This window comes from Coturnix japonica, chromosome 24, assembly GCF_054131305.1.
Source record: "Coturnix japonica strain WE chromosome 24, WE-NBRP24, whole genome shotgun sequence".
Lineage (NCBI taxonomy): Eukaryota > Metazoa > Chordata > Aves > Galliformes > Phasianidae > Coturnix > Coturnix japonica.
In genome coordinates this window covers 8,319,256-8,335,843 of record NC_140686.1, presented here as the reverse complement: position 1 = coordinate 8,335,843, position 16,588 = coordinate 8,319,256, and the positions used below count along the sequence as shown (strand labels likewise).

The following is a 16,588-nucleotide window of genomic DNA, read 5'->3' as shown; positions in this document are numbered from 1 at the left end:
TTGGGTTGTATTGGGACCCCATGGGGGGTCAGAGCCCATTGGGGACCCCCAGGATCAGCGCCATGAGCCCTTCAGTGCCGTGTTCCCACCCCCCAGCCATGGGTCTGACCCCATTTACCCCATAGCGCCACCCCACACTTGGGACCCCATTGGAGACCCTTGGGATCGCAGCCCACCACCCCACTCTAGGGGCCATGATGGGGTGATGGGACAGACCCCATTGGAGCCCCCTAGGACCAGTGTCACACCCCTCTCCTTCCCAGCTGTGGGGTGGGGGTCCCTCCATCCATCCGCCCCACAGCACCATGTGGGTCATAGTGGGACCCCAGCAGAGGACCAGCCCCACCACAGACCCCCAGGATCCAATATCTGCTGCCCCACAGCAGCACCCCACACATGGGGCCGCTATGGGGCACCAAGAGGGGACAGACCCCATTGGGGCCCTCCATGATGAGTGCCCCTGCCCCATAGAAACTACATCCCCCTACCTCTCCCTTCCCAGCAGTGGGTCTGGGGGTGCTCCTGCCCACCCCATAGCAGCACCCCATAGCAGCACCCCATAGCAGCACCCCATAGCAACACCCCATAGCACCACCCCATGCCTGGAGCCATATGGGACCTACGGAAGGGACAAACCCCATTGAGGAGCTTTGGGATCAATGTTCCCCACCCCACAAAAAGACAAACCCCAATGGGGACCCCCACGATCGACACCCACCACCCCATAGATCCCAAGGCAACCCACAGCCATGATGGGGCACCAAGAGGGGACAGACCCCATTGGGGACCTCTACGATGAGTGCCCCTGCCCCATAGCAACTACCTCCCCCTACCTCTCCCTTCCCAGCAGTGGGTCTGGGGGTGCTCCTGCCCACCCCATAGTAGCACCCCACAAAGAGACAAACCCCATTGGGGACCCCCACAATCAATGCCCACCACCCCACAGATCGCAAGGCAGAGGAGCCCACAAGCAAACAAACCCCATAACAACATCCCCCTCCCAACAGCTCCACCCCGCAGCCATGATGGGGCACCAAGAGGGTCCCAACCCCACAGAGGACCCCATAGTCCCCCCCTCCCTCCCCACAGACCCCGGTGCCGCTGGGTTGGGCCCTTCCTGCCTCAGGAACCGCCGCATCCCGTGGCCGCCATGGCCCCATCCCTCCCTCAAGGGAGGAGGAAATAGGTTGGGCTACGGGGCCCCATCGCGGGGCGAGGCGGGACGGGCCCCGTTGTGCCCCATAGGGCCAACATGGAGGCGGAGGAGGTTTATGTGTTGGTGGAATACGGCTTCGAGTATCGCGCCAAGGACGGCTCCGTGGTGTCCATCCAACCCAACGAGCGCTACGTGCTGCTGGGCCGCACCAACCAGCACTGGTGGCACGTCCGCAGGGATGGCGACACGAGGCCCTTCTACGTCCCAGCTCAGTACGTCAAGGAGCTGCCCCCCATGGCCGCCCCACAGCCGCTGTACCATGACATGGCGCCCTATGGGCACCCACAGCACAGGGAGAACGCGAAGGGACGGCGGGACGCGCAGGTATGTGGCATCCCATAAGTGTCCCCTATGGGGCTGGTTATAGGGGATGGGCATCTATGGGGCACAGTGTGCCATCCCTGGGTCCCATCAGTGTCCCCTATGGGGCTGGCTGTAGGGGATGGGCATCTATGGGGCACACTATGCCATCCCTGGGTCCCATCAGTGTCCCCTATGGGGCTGGCTGTAGGGGATGGGCATCTATGGGGCACACTATGCCATCCCTGGGTCCCATCAGTGTCCCCTATGGGGCTGGTTGTAGGGGATGGGCATCTATGGGGCACAGTGTGCCATCCCTGGGTCCCATCAGTGTCCCCTATGGGGCTGGTATAGGGGATGGGCATCTATGGGGCACACTATGCCATCCCTGGGTCCCATCAGTGTCCCCTATGGGGCTGGCTATAGGGGATGGGCATCTATGGGGCACACTATGCCATCCCTGGGGGTGGCAGTGGGGCAGGGACTGGGCACCCCACAGTTCGGTGCCCACAGACCGTTTTGTGTCCCATCCCTGTGGGTTCTGGTGTCCCCGTTCCCTATGGGGTGGGACAGGGATGGGGGCTCCCAGGGCCTGCAGTCCCCATCCCTATGGGGTCCCTGTGTCCCCATCCCTATGGGGTTTTGGTCTCTCCATCCCTTTAGGGTCCCTGCATCCCCATCCCTCTGGGTTTTCTTTGTCCCCATCCCTGTGGGGTTTTGGTCCCTCCACCCCCAACAGTCACTGGGGGATTTGGGTCACAGGGGGATTTGGGGCTGGGGCCTCCCCCCCATTTTGGGGTTGGATGTGCCAATAGGGGCCGTGGGGACGGGCAGTGCCTGCAATGGGTGCTGGATGTGGGGCTGTAGGATCAGCCCCGTCCCCCCACTGCCATCACCCCCCAGTTACCCCTGTCGGGCTCTGAGGACCCCACAGTGGCGGTGCAGTGGGGCAGGCTGTGGGGCCGGCTGCTGGGTGCGTTACCCCCTATGTGACACTGCACAATGGGGCCATGGGGTCCCTCCATCCCGGCGCTGTTATGGGGCGAAAAGAGGCAGAAAAGGGTTAACAGGGAAACGGCGGCAGCTCCGCCCTTGTGGGGCGGGTGGCACCTGGGGAGGGAGGGGAGCAGGTGGGTCCCACCCCACAGCGAGCAGCGCCCACCAGGTAAGTGAAGAGGGGCCCTTCGGGGGGGTCCGTTGTGTGGGGTGGGTGTGGGGCTGATCCCCGATCTATGGGGCATCCGACAGTCGGGGCGGCCCTTCTGTGGGGCACAGCGGGGGCAGTGGGGTCCCATGGCCTCCCCATGGCACAGCAACTCTTTTGGGGTCACTCGTGGACTTATGGGGGGGACCAATGTCACCATCAGGATCCCGACCCCAACCCTAAACCCGACCCCAACCCTAAACCCGACCCTAACCCTAAAGCCGACCCTAAATCCAACCCCACACCACAGGACATTCAAACCCCCCATGTTCAGCCCCACACTCTCATCCCGTCCCTGTTGCCTTAAGATTTGCCATTGGGGTTTTCTCTGTTGCTCATCCCATAAGCTGCTATGGGGCAGAGCTGTGCTAATGGGGCTGTGCTAATGGGGCTGTGCTAATGGGGCTGCACTGTGCTATGGGGCTGTGCTGTGCTATGGGGGCTGTGCTGTGTTATGGGGCTGTGCTGTGCTATGGGGCTGTGCTATGGGGCGGTGCTGTGCTATGGGGCTGTGCTATGGGGCTGCACTGTGCTATGGGGCCGTGCTGTGCTATGGGGCAGAGCTGTGGGGTTTTGCTGTCGCTGTGCTTTCCTCACCTTTCCCAAGCACCTTTGGGGTGCAGGCATTGCCCAGGTGGGATAAACCCTATGGGATGTTTCCCAGCCCCACATACACAGCCTTATATGCACAGCCCCACATACACAGCCCTATATGCACAGCCCCACATGCACAGCCCCACATGCACAGCCCCATAGCACAGCCCTATATGCACAGCCCCCCCCACGAGGTGATTCCGCATTGGGGCAGCGCTGCTCTTCCGCCCCATAACGCCGACAGGAAGCGCACGGCGGAGCCACCCGGCCCCATAGCGCTCCCCATAGCGCTCCCCATAGCGCTCCCCATAGCGCTCCCCATAGCGCTCCCCATAGCGCTCCCCATAGCGCTCCCCATAGCGCAGCATCCCCCCACTGCGCCCATTGGGGGGGTCCCAACATTTCGGATCCCATTGGATCATCCTGACCCCATAGAGCCGGGATGCTGCAGCGATCCCGTAGCCGTGCGGGGTGGCCGATGCACCGGGGCGAGGTATGGGGCGGGCGGGGGGGTGGGGGCAGCGCTATGGGGCGATGTGGGGCGATATGGGGCTGTGTGGAGCTATGGGGCGGTGTGGGGCGATATGGGGCTGCGGGGCGCTATGGGGCTGCGGGGCTATGGGGCGATATGGGGCTGTGTGGGGCTGTGTGGAGCTATGGGGCGATGTGGGGCGATATGGGGCTGCGGGGCTGCAGCGCTGAGACTTTGTCCCCATTACCTTTGTAGGTTGTAAAGGAGCAAAGGGTAACAGCGGCTGCCTCTTCCTGCTCGGGGTCACGCACCCTATGGGGCTGTGTCCCACTGTTATGGGGCCGGGAGACCCCTCAGAGCCCCTCGGGCTGTTGTGACCCATAGGGGGGGGGTTGGGGGGGGGGTAGGAAACTGTGGGGCCGGTTTGAGGGTTGTAGGATGCAATGGGGCAAAATGGGGAAGAGGAGAAAGTTGGGGTGTATGGAGCTGGGGGACGGATCCGGGGGTCCCATCCGCGGTGTGGGGCTCAGGGTGGGTCGGCCCCATAAGCAGCCCTACAGGCAGCCCCACATGCAGCCCCATAGGCAGCCCCACATGCAGCCCCATAGGCAGCCCCACATGCAGCCCCATAAGCAGCCCCATAGGCAGCCCCATAGGCAGCCCCACATGCAGCCCCATAGGCAGCCCCACATGCAGCCCCACACGTCTGGGCGGAAGCAGGTGGTTATTTTGGGGTGCGGTGACGGCGCCGTCGGCTCAGTTTGTGTGTGGGGTGTGGGGCGGGGGGATCGGGGGGGGGAAGAGGTTGGGGGGCGCAGGGAGTGGGGTCAGACGTTGGGGGTCAATGGGGGGCGGGTGTTGGGGGCAGATGTTGGGATGGATGGGGTGGATGGTGACGTTGGGGGGCTGGTAATGGGGAGCATTAAGGGGTGCAGATGTTGGGGGGCAGATGTGGGGCCAGATGGTTGGAGTGGGGCTGGGGTTGGGATGCGTTATGGGATGATGGTGTTGGGGGGATGATATAGGGGGCTCATTTTGGGGTTCTGATGCTGGGGGGCAGATGTTGGGGGCAGATGTTTGTTGGGGGGCACATATGGGATGCCAGTGAGTTTGGGTGCAGGTATTGGGGTATCGCTGTTGGGGGGCAGATTTGTGGGGGGGGGGGACCCATGTTGGGGTATCCATGGTGGGGACCAGTGCTGGGGGGCTGGTGTTGTGGGACAGCTGTTGGGGTGGATCTATGGGGCTGGTGTTGTAGGGGCAGCTTTGGGGTGGATCTATGGGGCTGATGTTGTAGGGGCAGATGTTGGGGTGGATCTATGAGGCTGATGTTGTAGGGGCAGCTGTTGGGGTGGATCTATGGGCCTGATGTAGGGGCAGATGTTGGGGTGGATCTATGGGGCTGGTGTTATAGGGGCAGATATTGGGGTGGATCTATGGGGCTGATGTTGGGGGGCAGATGTTGGGGTGGATCTATGGGGCTGATGTTGGGGGGCAGAAGTTGGGTGGATCTATGAGGCTGGTGTTGTAGGGGCAGATGTTGGGGTGGATCTATGGGGCTGGTGTTGTAGGGGCAGATGTTGGGGTGGATCTATGGGGCTGGTGTTGTAGGGGCAGATGTTGGGGTGGATCTATGGGGCTGATGTTGCCGTAATGTTGTTGGGGGGCTGATGATGGGGGGCACATGAAGGGGGGCAGGTGTTGGGGTGTCCGTGTTGGGGGCTGATGTGGTCCTGGGGCTGGGGGCAGATGTTGGGGGGCAGATGTTGGAGCTCGGCTGGATGTGAATGTTGGGGGCAGATATTGGGGTACGTGGGGGCAGATGTTGGGGGGCAGATGTAGGATGGTTGATGTTGGGGTGTCAATGTAGGATGGCTGATGTAGGGTGCTGGTATTGGGGTCCAGACGTTGGGATGCCGATGTTGGGTGCTGATGTTGGGTGCCAGTGTTGGGCTGTCAATGTTGGGTGGCTGATTTTGGGGTGCTGATGTTGGGTCTTGTTTTGGCTGCTGATGTTGGATACTGATGTTGGGTGGCTGATGTAGGATGCCGGTGGTGGGTGGTTGATGTTGGGTGTTGATGTTGGGATGCAGCTGTTGGGGTGATGTTGTTGGGGTGCTGATGTTGGGTGCTGGTGTCAGGGTGGCCGATGTTGGGGTGCTGATGTTGGGGTCCAGATGTAGGGTGCTGATGTTGGGGTGCTGATGTTGGGTGTTGATGTAGGATGGCTGGTGTTGGGTGCTGATGTTGAGGTTCCGATGTTGAGTGTTGTTTTGGGTGGCTGATGTTGGATGGTAGTGTAGGATGATTGATGTTGGGTGTCGATGTATGGTGGCCAATGTTGGGGGGCTGATGTAGGGTGTCAGTGTTGGGATGCTGGTGTTGGGGTCCAGATGTTGGGATGCCAATGTAGGGTGGCTGATATAGGGTGCCAGTGTTGGGTGGTGGTGTTGGGATGCAGATGTAGGGTGTCAGTGTAGGATGGCTGATGTTGGGGTTCTGATTTAGGGTGCCGATGTAGGGTGGCTGATGTTGGGTGCTGGTGTTGGGGTGGCTGATGTTGAGTGTTGTTTTGGGTGTTGATGCTGGGTGTTGATGGAGTATGGTTGATGTTGGGTGCTGATGTAGGGTGTCGATGTAGGGTGCTGGTGTTGGGGTGCCAATGTTGTGGTGCTGATGTTGGGTGCTGGTGTTGGGGCCCAGATGTTGGGGTCCAGATGTAGGGTGGCTGATGTTGGATGCTGGTGTTGGGATGCAGATGTAGGGTGCTGATGTTGGGGTGCCAACATTGGGTGTGTTTTGGGTGGCTGATGTTGGGGTGCAGCTGTTGGGGTGCTGATGTTGGGTGCTGATGTTGGGTGTCAATGTAGAGTGGCTGATGTAGGGTGCTGGTGTCGGGGTGGCCGATGTTGGGGTGCTGATTTTGGGTGTTGTTTTGGGCGCTGATGTAGGGTGGCTGGTGTTGGGTGGTTGATGTTGGGGTGCCGATGTTGGGTGTTGTTTTGGGTGCTGATGTAGGGTGCTGGTGTTGGGATCCAGATGTTGGGATGCCAGTGTAGGGTGGCTGATATCGGGTGCCAGTGTTGGGATGCAGATGTAGGGATGCCGATGTTGGGTGGCTGATGTTGGGATGCAGCTCTTGGGGTGCTGTTGTTGGGGTGCCAATGTTGGATGTTGATGTTGGGGTGCCAGTGTTGGGGTGTCAGTGTTGGGTGGCTGATGTTGGGATGCTGATGTTGGGATGCTGATGTTGGGAGCCGATGTAGGGTGACTGATGTAGGGTGCCAGTGTTGGGATGCAGATATAGGGTGCTGATGTTGGGGTGCCTATGTTGGGTGTCGATGTAGGGTGGCTGATGTTGGGTGTTGATGTTGGGGTCCCGATGTAGGGATGCTGATGTCGGGTGCCAGTGTTGGGTATTGTTTTGGGTGCCGCTGTTGGGTGTTGATGTTCGGTGCTGATGTTGGGGTACTAATGTTGGGATGCAGCTGTTGGGGTGCTGGTGTTGGGGTGCTGGTGTTGGGGTGTCGATGTAGGGTGGTTGATGTTGGGTGCCGATGTTGGGTGTTGTTTTGGGTGCTGATGTTTGGTGTCAATGTAGAGTGGCTGATGTAGGGTGCTGGTGTTGGGGTCCAGATGTTGGGATGCCAGTGTTGGGTGTTGACATTGGGTGCTGATGTTGGGGTCCCCATTTCTCAGCCCCCTTTGTGTCCCCCCAGGAGCCGGACGATCCCTCAACCCACATCTACCTCAACCTTCAGGAGCTGCAGCGGGAGGCCGCAGTGTGCAGCTCAGCCCCACAGCCCCACAGCCCGCCCCACAGCCCGCCCCATAGCACAGACTGGGAGACCCACCGCGACGCCGAGTCGGGACATTTGTTCTATTACAACCCCAGCACCGGGGAGACAACCTGGGACTGCCCCTATGGGAGGGATGAGGACACTGTGAGCCCCAGCGCGTCCCCCCCAGCCTGGGGGCAGCAGGGCAGTGGGAGGGAGCTGCGCTATGGGGCGGTGACAGGTGGGGGGCTGTGGGACCCACATTGTGTGGGAGAAGACCCCCGGGAGATGGAGACGGGGATGACACCCTACAGTCCCATGGAGCACAGGGTGAGACCCATAGGGTGCAATGGGGGCACATGGGGGCAGAGGAGGGACACAGTGGGGACACGGTGGGGATGGGATGGGGACAAAGTGGGGACACAATGGGGACAAAGTGGGGGTACAATGGGAATGCAGGGGGGACACAGTGGGGGTGCAATGGGGACACAGTGGGGACACGGTAGAGGTATAATGGGGACATAGTGGGGACGTGATGGGCACACAATAGGGACACAATGGATACACAATGGGGACACAGTGGGTATTTTTAATGAGGATACAATGGGGACTCAGATTACAATGGGAACACGATTAGGATACAATGGGGATGCAATGAAGATACATTGGGGACACACTGGGGACATGATGGGGATGTGATGGGGACACAATGGGGACACAGTGGGGACACTATAGGGACACAATGAGGGACGCAAGATGGAGACACAATGGGGATGCAGTGGGGACACAATGGGGATGTGATGGGGATGTGATGGGGATGCAGTGGGGACATGATGGGAACACAATGGGGACGCAATGGAGACATGATGGGGATGCAATGGGGACACGATGGGAATGCAATGGGGACACAGTGGGGATGTGATGGGGATGCAGTGGGGACATGATGGGGACACAATGGGGACGCAATGGAGACATGATGGGGATGCAATGGGGACACGATGGGAATGCAATGGGGACACAGTGGGGATGTGATGGGGATGCAGTGGGGACATGATGGGGACACAATGGGGACGCAATGGGGACACGATGGGGATGCAATGGGGACACGATGGGAATGCAATGGGGACACAGTGGGGATGTGATGGGGATGCAGTGGGGACATGATGGGGACACAATGGGGACGCAATGGGGACACGATGGGGATGCAATGGGGACACAATGGGGACGCAATGGAGACACAATGGGGATGCAATGGGGACACGATGGGGATGCAATGGGGACACGATGGGGATGCAATGTGGACACGATGGGGATGCAATGGGGACACTCCTGCTCACCTTCACCACCCCACAGCCGCCCACCCCCGAAGCAGATTACCCTGGTTACCCCGAGCTGTCCCCAGACGAGTTGGAGGTGGACCCTGATGACGGCTGCTCACCCCCCGGGTCCTACCAATGGGGGGCAGCTCCGTACCCAGCCCCACGGCAGCACCCAGAGCTCACGGTGTCACCACGGTGGTACGGAGCCACTGGGGACCATGAGCAGCTCAGCAGTGAGACGGTATGGGGCTGGGAATGGGAGTAGGGATGGGGGGGGGGAGAAGGATGGGGATGGGGACAAGAGTTGGGATGAAGGTGGGGTGGAGCTGGGGGTGAAAATGGGGCTAGGAATAAGGACAGGGATTGATACAAGGATGGGGAGGGGTGTGAAAATGGAGGGGGATGAGGATGAAGGTGGGGATGGAGGTGAGGATGGGGATGGCAATGCGAATAGGGATGAGGATGAGGATGGATGGGGATGAAAATGGGGACAGTGATAAGGATAGGGATGGGTGTGATGAGGGGATGGGGATGAAGATGAGGTTGGGATGGGGATGGGGAGGAGGGCAGGGATGAAGATGAAGATTTGGGTAGGGGTGAAAATGGGGATGGGAGTAAGGATAGGGACAGGCAAGGTGATGAGGATGGGGATGAAGGTGGGGATAGAGATGGGGATGAGGACAAGGATGAAGATGAAAGTTAAGGGTGAGGGTGGGGATGGGGAAAAGAAGAAGTGTAGGGATGGGGTGATGATGGGATGGGGGTGATGATGATGATGATGGGGACGATGGCTGGTGGTCCTCCCAGGTCCTGGCAGGTCTCCACCATCGCGCCAGCAGCAGCTCCAGCCAGGACAGCGGGTTGTTGGCATGGCCCGGTGGCAGCCCGCTATCACCAGGGCTCCGCGAGGAGAAGGTGAGCGGCCATGGGGACATCGGGGGGACACGGGGGGCTCTGCGGGCTGTGGGGATGGGCAGAGCTGAACCTGAGCCTTCACCTCCAGCTCAAAAACCTCGACAAGGCCGGGGTGCTCAACAGGACCAAGACGATGGACAGAGGGAAGCGGATACGGTGAGTGCGTCCCCACATCCCTGCAAAGGATGAGACCCCCACTGTGACCCACACTGAGACCCCCACTGTGACCCACACTGTGACCCACACTGAGACCCACACTGAGACCCACACTGAGACCCCCACCACCACCTCCCCGTGTCCCCAGGAAGAACTGGAGCTCGTCCTGGACGGTGCTGGAGGGCGGAATCCTGACCTTCTTCAAGGACTCCAAGCACTCGTCCGCGGGTGCTCTGGTGAGCGCCATGGGGTCCCAAATGGATGGAAGCACCCAAATGGAGAGGGAGAGAACACATGGGATGGGGTCAGGATCCATGGGGTGGGAGCAGCACTCAAGGGATGGGGTCAGAACTTGTGGGGCAAGAGCAGAAAACAGCAGGAGAGGGCAGGAATGTGTGGGGTGGGATCAGGACCCATGGGATGAGGACAGCACCCAGCAGGAGGGGGCAAGAACACAATAGATAGGAGCAAGGCTGTGGGATGGGGTCAGGACCCATGGGGTGGGTCAGAACCCATGGGAGGGGGCCAGGACCCATAGGATGGAATCAACCCAAGGGACAAGTGTAGCTCCCAATAGGAGAGGATGAAAACCAATGGTGTGGGGTCAGGACATGTAGAGTGGGGTCAAGACTCATGGGACAAGAGCAGAACTCAACGGGAGAGAGTGAGAACCTACAGTGTGGGGTCAGGACCAGTGGGGTAAGGCCAGGATCTATGGGGTGGAGTTGGGAGCCGTGGGACGAGGACAGGTCTTGTATAGGGCTGGATGTGGTGGCACTGTGGGACATGGCAGTATATATAAGCCATGCAGGTGCCGTGTGGGTGCTGTGTGGGTGCTGTGCCCCATGCCTTGCTGTCACAAGCCCCATCTGTGGGAGGAAGCGATGCCTGTCCCAGCCCCCAGCCTGCCCCGAATGCAGAAGTGACACCGGGGTCTTGCGACACCCCACAGCGCTTATGGGGCCAGCACAGGGTGACACGCTGTCCCCATGGTGGGGATGTGCATTGGGGTCTCCAGCATTGATGGGTTGGGTTGGAGGGGGATGCAGCCAGAGCCGGGATTTGGGGTGGGTCCGTCCCCATAACACCCCACACAGGGGCACAAGGGGCTGTCAGCAGCAGACCCTCACCCCATAGACCCCACAGGCTCATCGCAGGGCTGTCCCATAAGGTGACAATGATCTTTGGATGGTGACACAGGGAGTCAATGGTGACCCCACAACTGGAGGGTCCCCTCATTGCCAATACGGTGGGGACAGAGGTGCCCTATTGCGCTCAGCCTGGGGGCGGCGCTGCCCTTAATGGCCACATTTAGGGTGCAGAACAGCCCCGGGTGGTTCCTGGGGTGACCCAGTGTCCCCACACACAGCGACACCCCACAACCAGCACCATCAGCACCCCCGAGCACACGGTGGAGCTGCGCGGGGCCGCCATCGGCTGGGCCAGCAAGGAGAGATCCAGCAAGAAACACGTGCTGGAGGTGAGCGGGGGGGTGGCGTGGGGCCGGGGGGGGGTCACCCCATGGGGGGGTCACCCCGTCACCCCCCAACCACCCCCCAACCCCCAGCTGAGGACACGGGACGGCTCCGAGTTCCTCATCCAACACGACTCGGAGCAGATCGTGGCCACGTGGCACCGGGCCATTAACGACAGCATTGTCCTGATGGTGAGGAGCAGCCACCCCATATATCCCCCATCACAGCTTTATGGCCCCATATCCCCCCACTGACCCACATCCCAGCAGGGCTCTGATGTCCCCACGGAGGAGGATTCTGAGAGCGGGACGGAGTTCGGCTCAAGGGAGAAGCTGGGGGGCGAGGAGAGGAGGGCGGCGGGTGAGCATTGCTGTGCCATACAGCCCATGTCCCCACAGCCCCATTGATGTCCCCACAGCCCCATTGATGTCCCCGCAGCCCCATGCTGTCCCTATGGGTGACCCTCCTTCCCCTGCCCCACAGCTCCCATCCCAGCTGACAGTGACTCCAACCGAGTGCGCAATAAACTCCGCAAGTTCCTCCAGCGGCGGCCGACGCTGCAGTCCCTGCGTGAGCGCGGATACATCAAAGGTGGGAGGTGCTGGGGGTCCCCTGTTCTCACCCCCCACCCCTGCCCACCTCACCCTCTTTTTTTTTGCCCCCCAGATCAGGTCTTTGGGTGCTCGCTGCAGGTGTTGTGTGAGCGGGAGCACGGCACCGTGCCGCGCTTTGTGCTGCAGTGCATCCACAGCGTGGAGAGGAGAGGTGACAGCATGGGGACGTGGGGATATGGGGATATGGAGATATGGGGACATGGAGATATGGGGAACGTGGCGATATGGGGACATAGGGATGCGGAGATGTGGAGATATGGGGACATGGGGATGCAGGGATGTGGGGATGCGGGGACATGGAGATATGGGGACCTGGGAATGTGAGAATATGGGGACGTGGGGGTGTGGGGCTGTGGAGATATGGGGATGTAGGGACGTGGGGATGTGGAGATATGGGGATGTAGGGATGTGGGGATGTGGAGATATGGGGGCATGGGGACATGGGGATGCGGGGACGTGGGGATATGGGGACATGGGGATGCGGGGATGTAGGGATATGGGGATGTGGAGATATAGGGATGTGGAAATATGGAGACGTAGGGACGTGGAGATATGGGGCCATGGGGATGGGGTGGCATCGCTTCTCTCAATCAGGAAAGCCCAAGTTTGAAGGGTCTTCCCATCGGATCTTCCCTACAAGCCGTTGGGTTGGGGTTGTGCAGGTGGCACAGTCGCACTAATTGGTGCCATTGGCTGGATGACCCCACACTGGTGCCACCCATGACCATGTGTGGACAGCCCTGGGGACACGGGATGGGGTGGGGATGTTCTCAGCAGGGAAATCCCAGCTCTGAGGATAGAGGATCCCATTGGGTGTCCCCGAATTCATTGGGTTGGAGCCATGTGTTGGTATGACCGTGCTATAAAGCACCACGTGCTGGTGCCAGTGTCACCTGGATGACGCGCAGTTGTCACCCCTCAGGGCTGGACATTGACGGGCTCTACCGGGTCAGCGGCAACCTGGCCACCATCCAGAAGCTGCGCTACAAAGTGGACCACGGTACCGTCCCCATATCGGCCCATAGGGCTGGATGCCACCCATGGGTGTCCCATGTCTGAGGTGTCCCCGTATCCCCACAGAGGAGCACCTGGACCTGGATGACGGGCGCTGGGAGGACGTCCATGTCATCACTGGTGCCTTAAAGCTGTTCTTCAGGGAGCTGCCGGAGCCGCTTGTCCCATTCGGACACTTCGACAAGTTCATCGCTGCCATCAGTGAGGGATGGGATGGGATGGGATGGGATGGGATGGGATGGGATGGGATGGGATGGGATGGATGGGATGGGATGGGATGGGGATGGGGATGGGGATGGGGACACCAGGGGTGCCATCACTGCCCCCCGTTGCACCCTGTCCCCTTGCAGAGATGCAGGACCCGCTGCAGAAGGGACGCTGTATCCGGGACCTGGTGCGCTCGCTGCCGCCCGCCAACCACGACACCATGAAGGTTCTCTTCGGGCACCTCTGCAGGTGACACCGTGTGACTCACTATGGGGCCACCAGAACCCCAAAGGCAGGAGGGGGATGGGGCCACGTTGTGGGGATGGGTCCAATCTAAAGGCGTCTGGGGGTCTGTGTAGGCAGAGATGAAGTTTCATGGACCCTGTAGCCCCATATGGCCCAGCCTCTGGGTTTACCCAAACCCACACAGGGTCTGGTTTTGGGGTTCCCTGTGGGAACAGGTCTTGGTGTTGCCCAGATCCTCATAGGGATGGGTTGTGGGGTTCCTCATATCCCCACAGGAACAGATCTTGGGGTCCTTCAGGGTCCCACTAGGGACTGGTTTGGGGATCTCCATAGGAATGGGTCTTGGGGTCCTGCAGAGCCCCATAGGGAATAGTGTTGGGTTCCCCATAGGAACAGATCTTGGGGTCCTCCAGAGCCCAGTAATAACCAGGCTTTGGAATCCCCCAGAGGAACCAGTCTTGAGGTCTTCCAGAGTCCCATAGGGATGGGTTTTAGGGGTTCCCATAGGGATGGGATTTGGGGATCCCAATAGGAACCACTCTATTAATCCCCCAGATTACCACTGAAACTGGTTTGGGTATCTCTATAGGAACTGGTTTGGGGTCCTCTAGAGCCCCATAGGGATGGGCTATAGGGGTTCCCTCTATTGGGGATCACAAGGTCCTGCAGAGCCTCGTGTCACATCGTCCCTTATCCCACCGTAGGGTGATTGAGTTCAAGGAGGAGAACCGCATGTCGGTGCAGAGCATCGCCATCGTCTTCGGCCCCACGTTGCTGCGGGCACCGAGCGAGGAGGGCAGCATGGCCGTGCACATGGTGTTCCAGAACCAGGTGGTGGAGCTCATCCTCAACCAGTACGGACACATCTTCCCCGAGGGGTAGAGTGTGATGGGGGACAACACGGGGACACAGTGAGGGTGACATGGGGGCACCATAAGGACACCATGGGGACACCATAAGGACATCCCAAGAACACCATGGGGACACCATGAGGACATCATGAGAACATAGCAGGGACACGATGGGGTCACCATGAGGACACCGTGGGGACACCATAAGGACACCATGGTGACCCCATGGGGACACCATGAGGACATCCCAAGAACACCATGGGGACACCATAAGGACTCCACAGGAGCATCACAGGGACACCATGAGGACACAATGGGGACACCATAAGGACATCGCAGGGACACCATAAGGACACCATGGGAACACCATGAGGACACCGTAAGAACACCATAGGGACACCATGGGGACATGGCAGGGACATGATGGGAACACCATAAGGACACCATGAGAACATAGCTGGGAGACAATAAGGACATCATGGGGACACCATGAGGACATCGCAGGGACACCACAAGGGCACCGTAAGAACATAACAGGGACACCCAAAGGACACCATAAGGACATTGCAGGGACATCATGGAGACACCACAAGAATATCATGGGACACCATGAGGATATCACAGGGACACCATGGGGACACCATAAGGACACCACAGGAACATCACAGGGACACCACGAAGACACCATGAGAACATAGCATGGACATAATAAGGATACCATGAGGACACCATGGGGACATTGTAGGGACATCATGGAGACACCATGAGAATACCATGGGGACACCATGGGGACACGATGAAGACACAATGGGGACACCATGAGAACATCATGGGGACACTGCAGGGAAATCATGGGGCCGCCATGGAGACACCATAGGGACACTGTGGGGACACCATGGGGTACCATAAGGACTCAGGGACATCAGACTGTGGGGGGCAGCACCTGAAGGTGGCACGAGGGTTGGGGGCACCGCTGGGGACGGTGACATGGACCCTCCGGGGGGGGGGACACCCAGGGTGGGGTGTGGGGATACGTGGGCAGGAGCGGTGCTCCTCAATAAAGAGATTGTTAAGGATGTGAGGGTGGATCGGTGACATGGGGACACCACGAGAGACATGGGGACGTCATCATCACAGATATAGGGACATCAGCTGGGACATGGGGACACCACTGGGGGAAAGGGGGCAACAGTGGGGACATGGGGACACCATCAGGAACATTGGGACCCTAATGGGAACCCTAATGAGAACCCTAATGGGAACCCTAATGGAAACCCTAATGGGGACCCTATTGGAGACCCTAATGGGGACCCTAATGGGAACCGTAATGGGGACCCTATTGGGGACCCTATTGGGGACACTAATGGGGACACTATTGGAGATCCTAATGAGGACCCTAATGGAAACCCTAATGGGGACCCTAATGGGAACCCTATTGGAGACCCTAATGGGGACACTAATGGAAACTCTAATGGGAGCCCTAATGGGAACCCTATTGGAGACCCTAATGGGGACCCTAATGGGAACCGTAATGGGGACCCTATTGGGGACCCTAATGGGAACCCTATTGGAGACCCTAATGGGGACCCTAATGGGAACCGTAATGGGGACCCTATTGGGGACCCTAATGGGAACCCTATTGGAGACCCTAATGGGGACCCTAATGGGAACCGTAATGGGGACCCTATTGGGGACCCTAATGGGAACCCTATTGGAGACCCTAATGGGGACCCTAATGGGAACCGTAATGGGGACCCTATTGGGGACCCTAATGGGAACCCTATTGGGGACCCTCATGGGAACCGTAATGGGGACCCTATTGGGGACCCTATTGGGGACACTAATGGGGACCCTAATGGAAACCCTAATGGGGACCCTAATGGGAACCCTATTGGAGACCCTAATGGGGACCCTAATGGGGACACTATTGGAGACCCTAATGGGGACCCTAATGGAAACTCTAATGGGAACCCTAATGGGAACCCTATTGGAGACCCTAATGGGGACCCTAATGGGAACCCTATTGGAGACCCTAATGGGGACCCTAATGGAAACCCTAATGGGGACCCTAATGGGAACCCTATTGGAGTCCCTAATGGGGACACTAATGGGGACGTGGGGGACATCATCAAGGAAGTGGGGATGCCATCAAGGACACTCAGAGCCCCAATGGGGACTTGGGGACACCATCAGGAACATGGGGACTCTAATGGGGACCCTAATGGG

At 59.4% G+C, this 16,588-nt stretch overlaps 1 protein-coding gene across 5 annotated transcripts; it reads left to right on the top strand.

Moving 5' to 3' along the window:
* The first annotated feature begins 1,147 nt into the window (after positions 1-1,147).
* LOC107325049 (rho GTPase-activating protein 27) lies at positions 1,148-15,438 on the top strand. Of its 5 annotated transcripts, none has more exons than XM_015885539.2 (15): positions 1,148-1,540; positions 7,506-7,895; positions 8,919-9,125; positions 9,692-9,799; positions 9,888-9,955; positions 10,104-10,191; positions 11,325-11,435; positions 11,523-11,621; positions 11,697-11,790; positions 11,914-12,021; positions 12,097-12,195; positions 12,967-13,044; positions 13,125-13,259; positions 13,409-13,514; positions 14,216-15,438. In XM_015885539.2, the coding sequence occupies exons 1-15, from the start codon at positions 1,253-1,255 to the stop codon at positions 14,391-14,393; spliced, it is 2,157 nt and encodes a 718-aa protein (XP_015741025.2). In that variant the 5' UTR covers positions 1,148-1,252; the 3' UTR covers positions 14,394-15,438. The 5 variants fall into 5 exon arrangements, with proteins under 5 accessions (XP_015741025.2, XP_085379674.1, XP_015741023.2 ...); XM_085523548.1 differs by having other exon boundaries at positions 1,149-1,540; positions 11,700-11,790; XM_015885537.2 differs by lacking the exon at positions 1,148-1,540 and adding an exon at positions 2,338-2,681.
* The last annotated feature ends 1,150 nt before the right edge of the window (positions 15,439-16,588 follow it).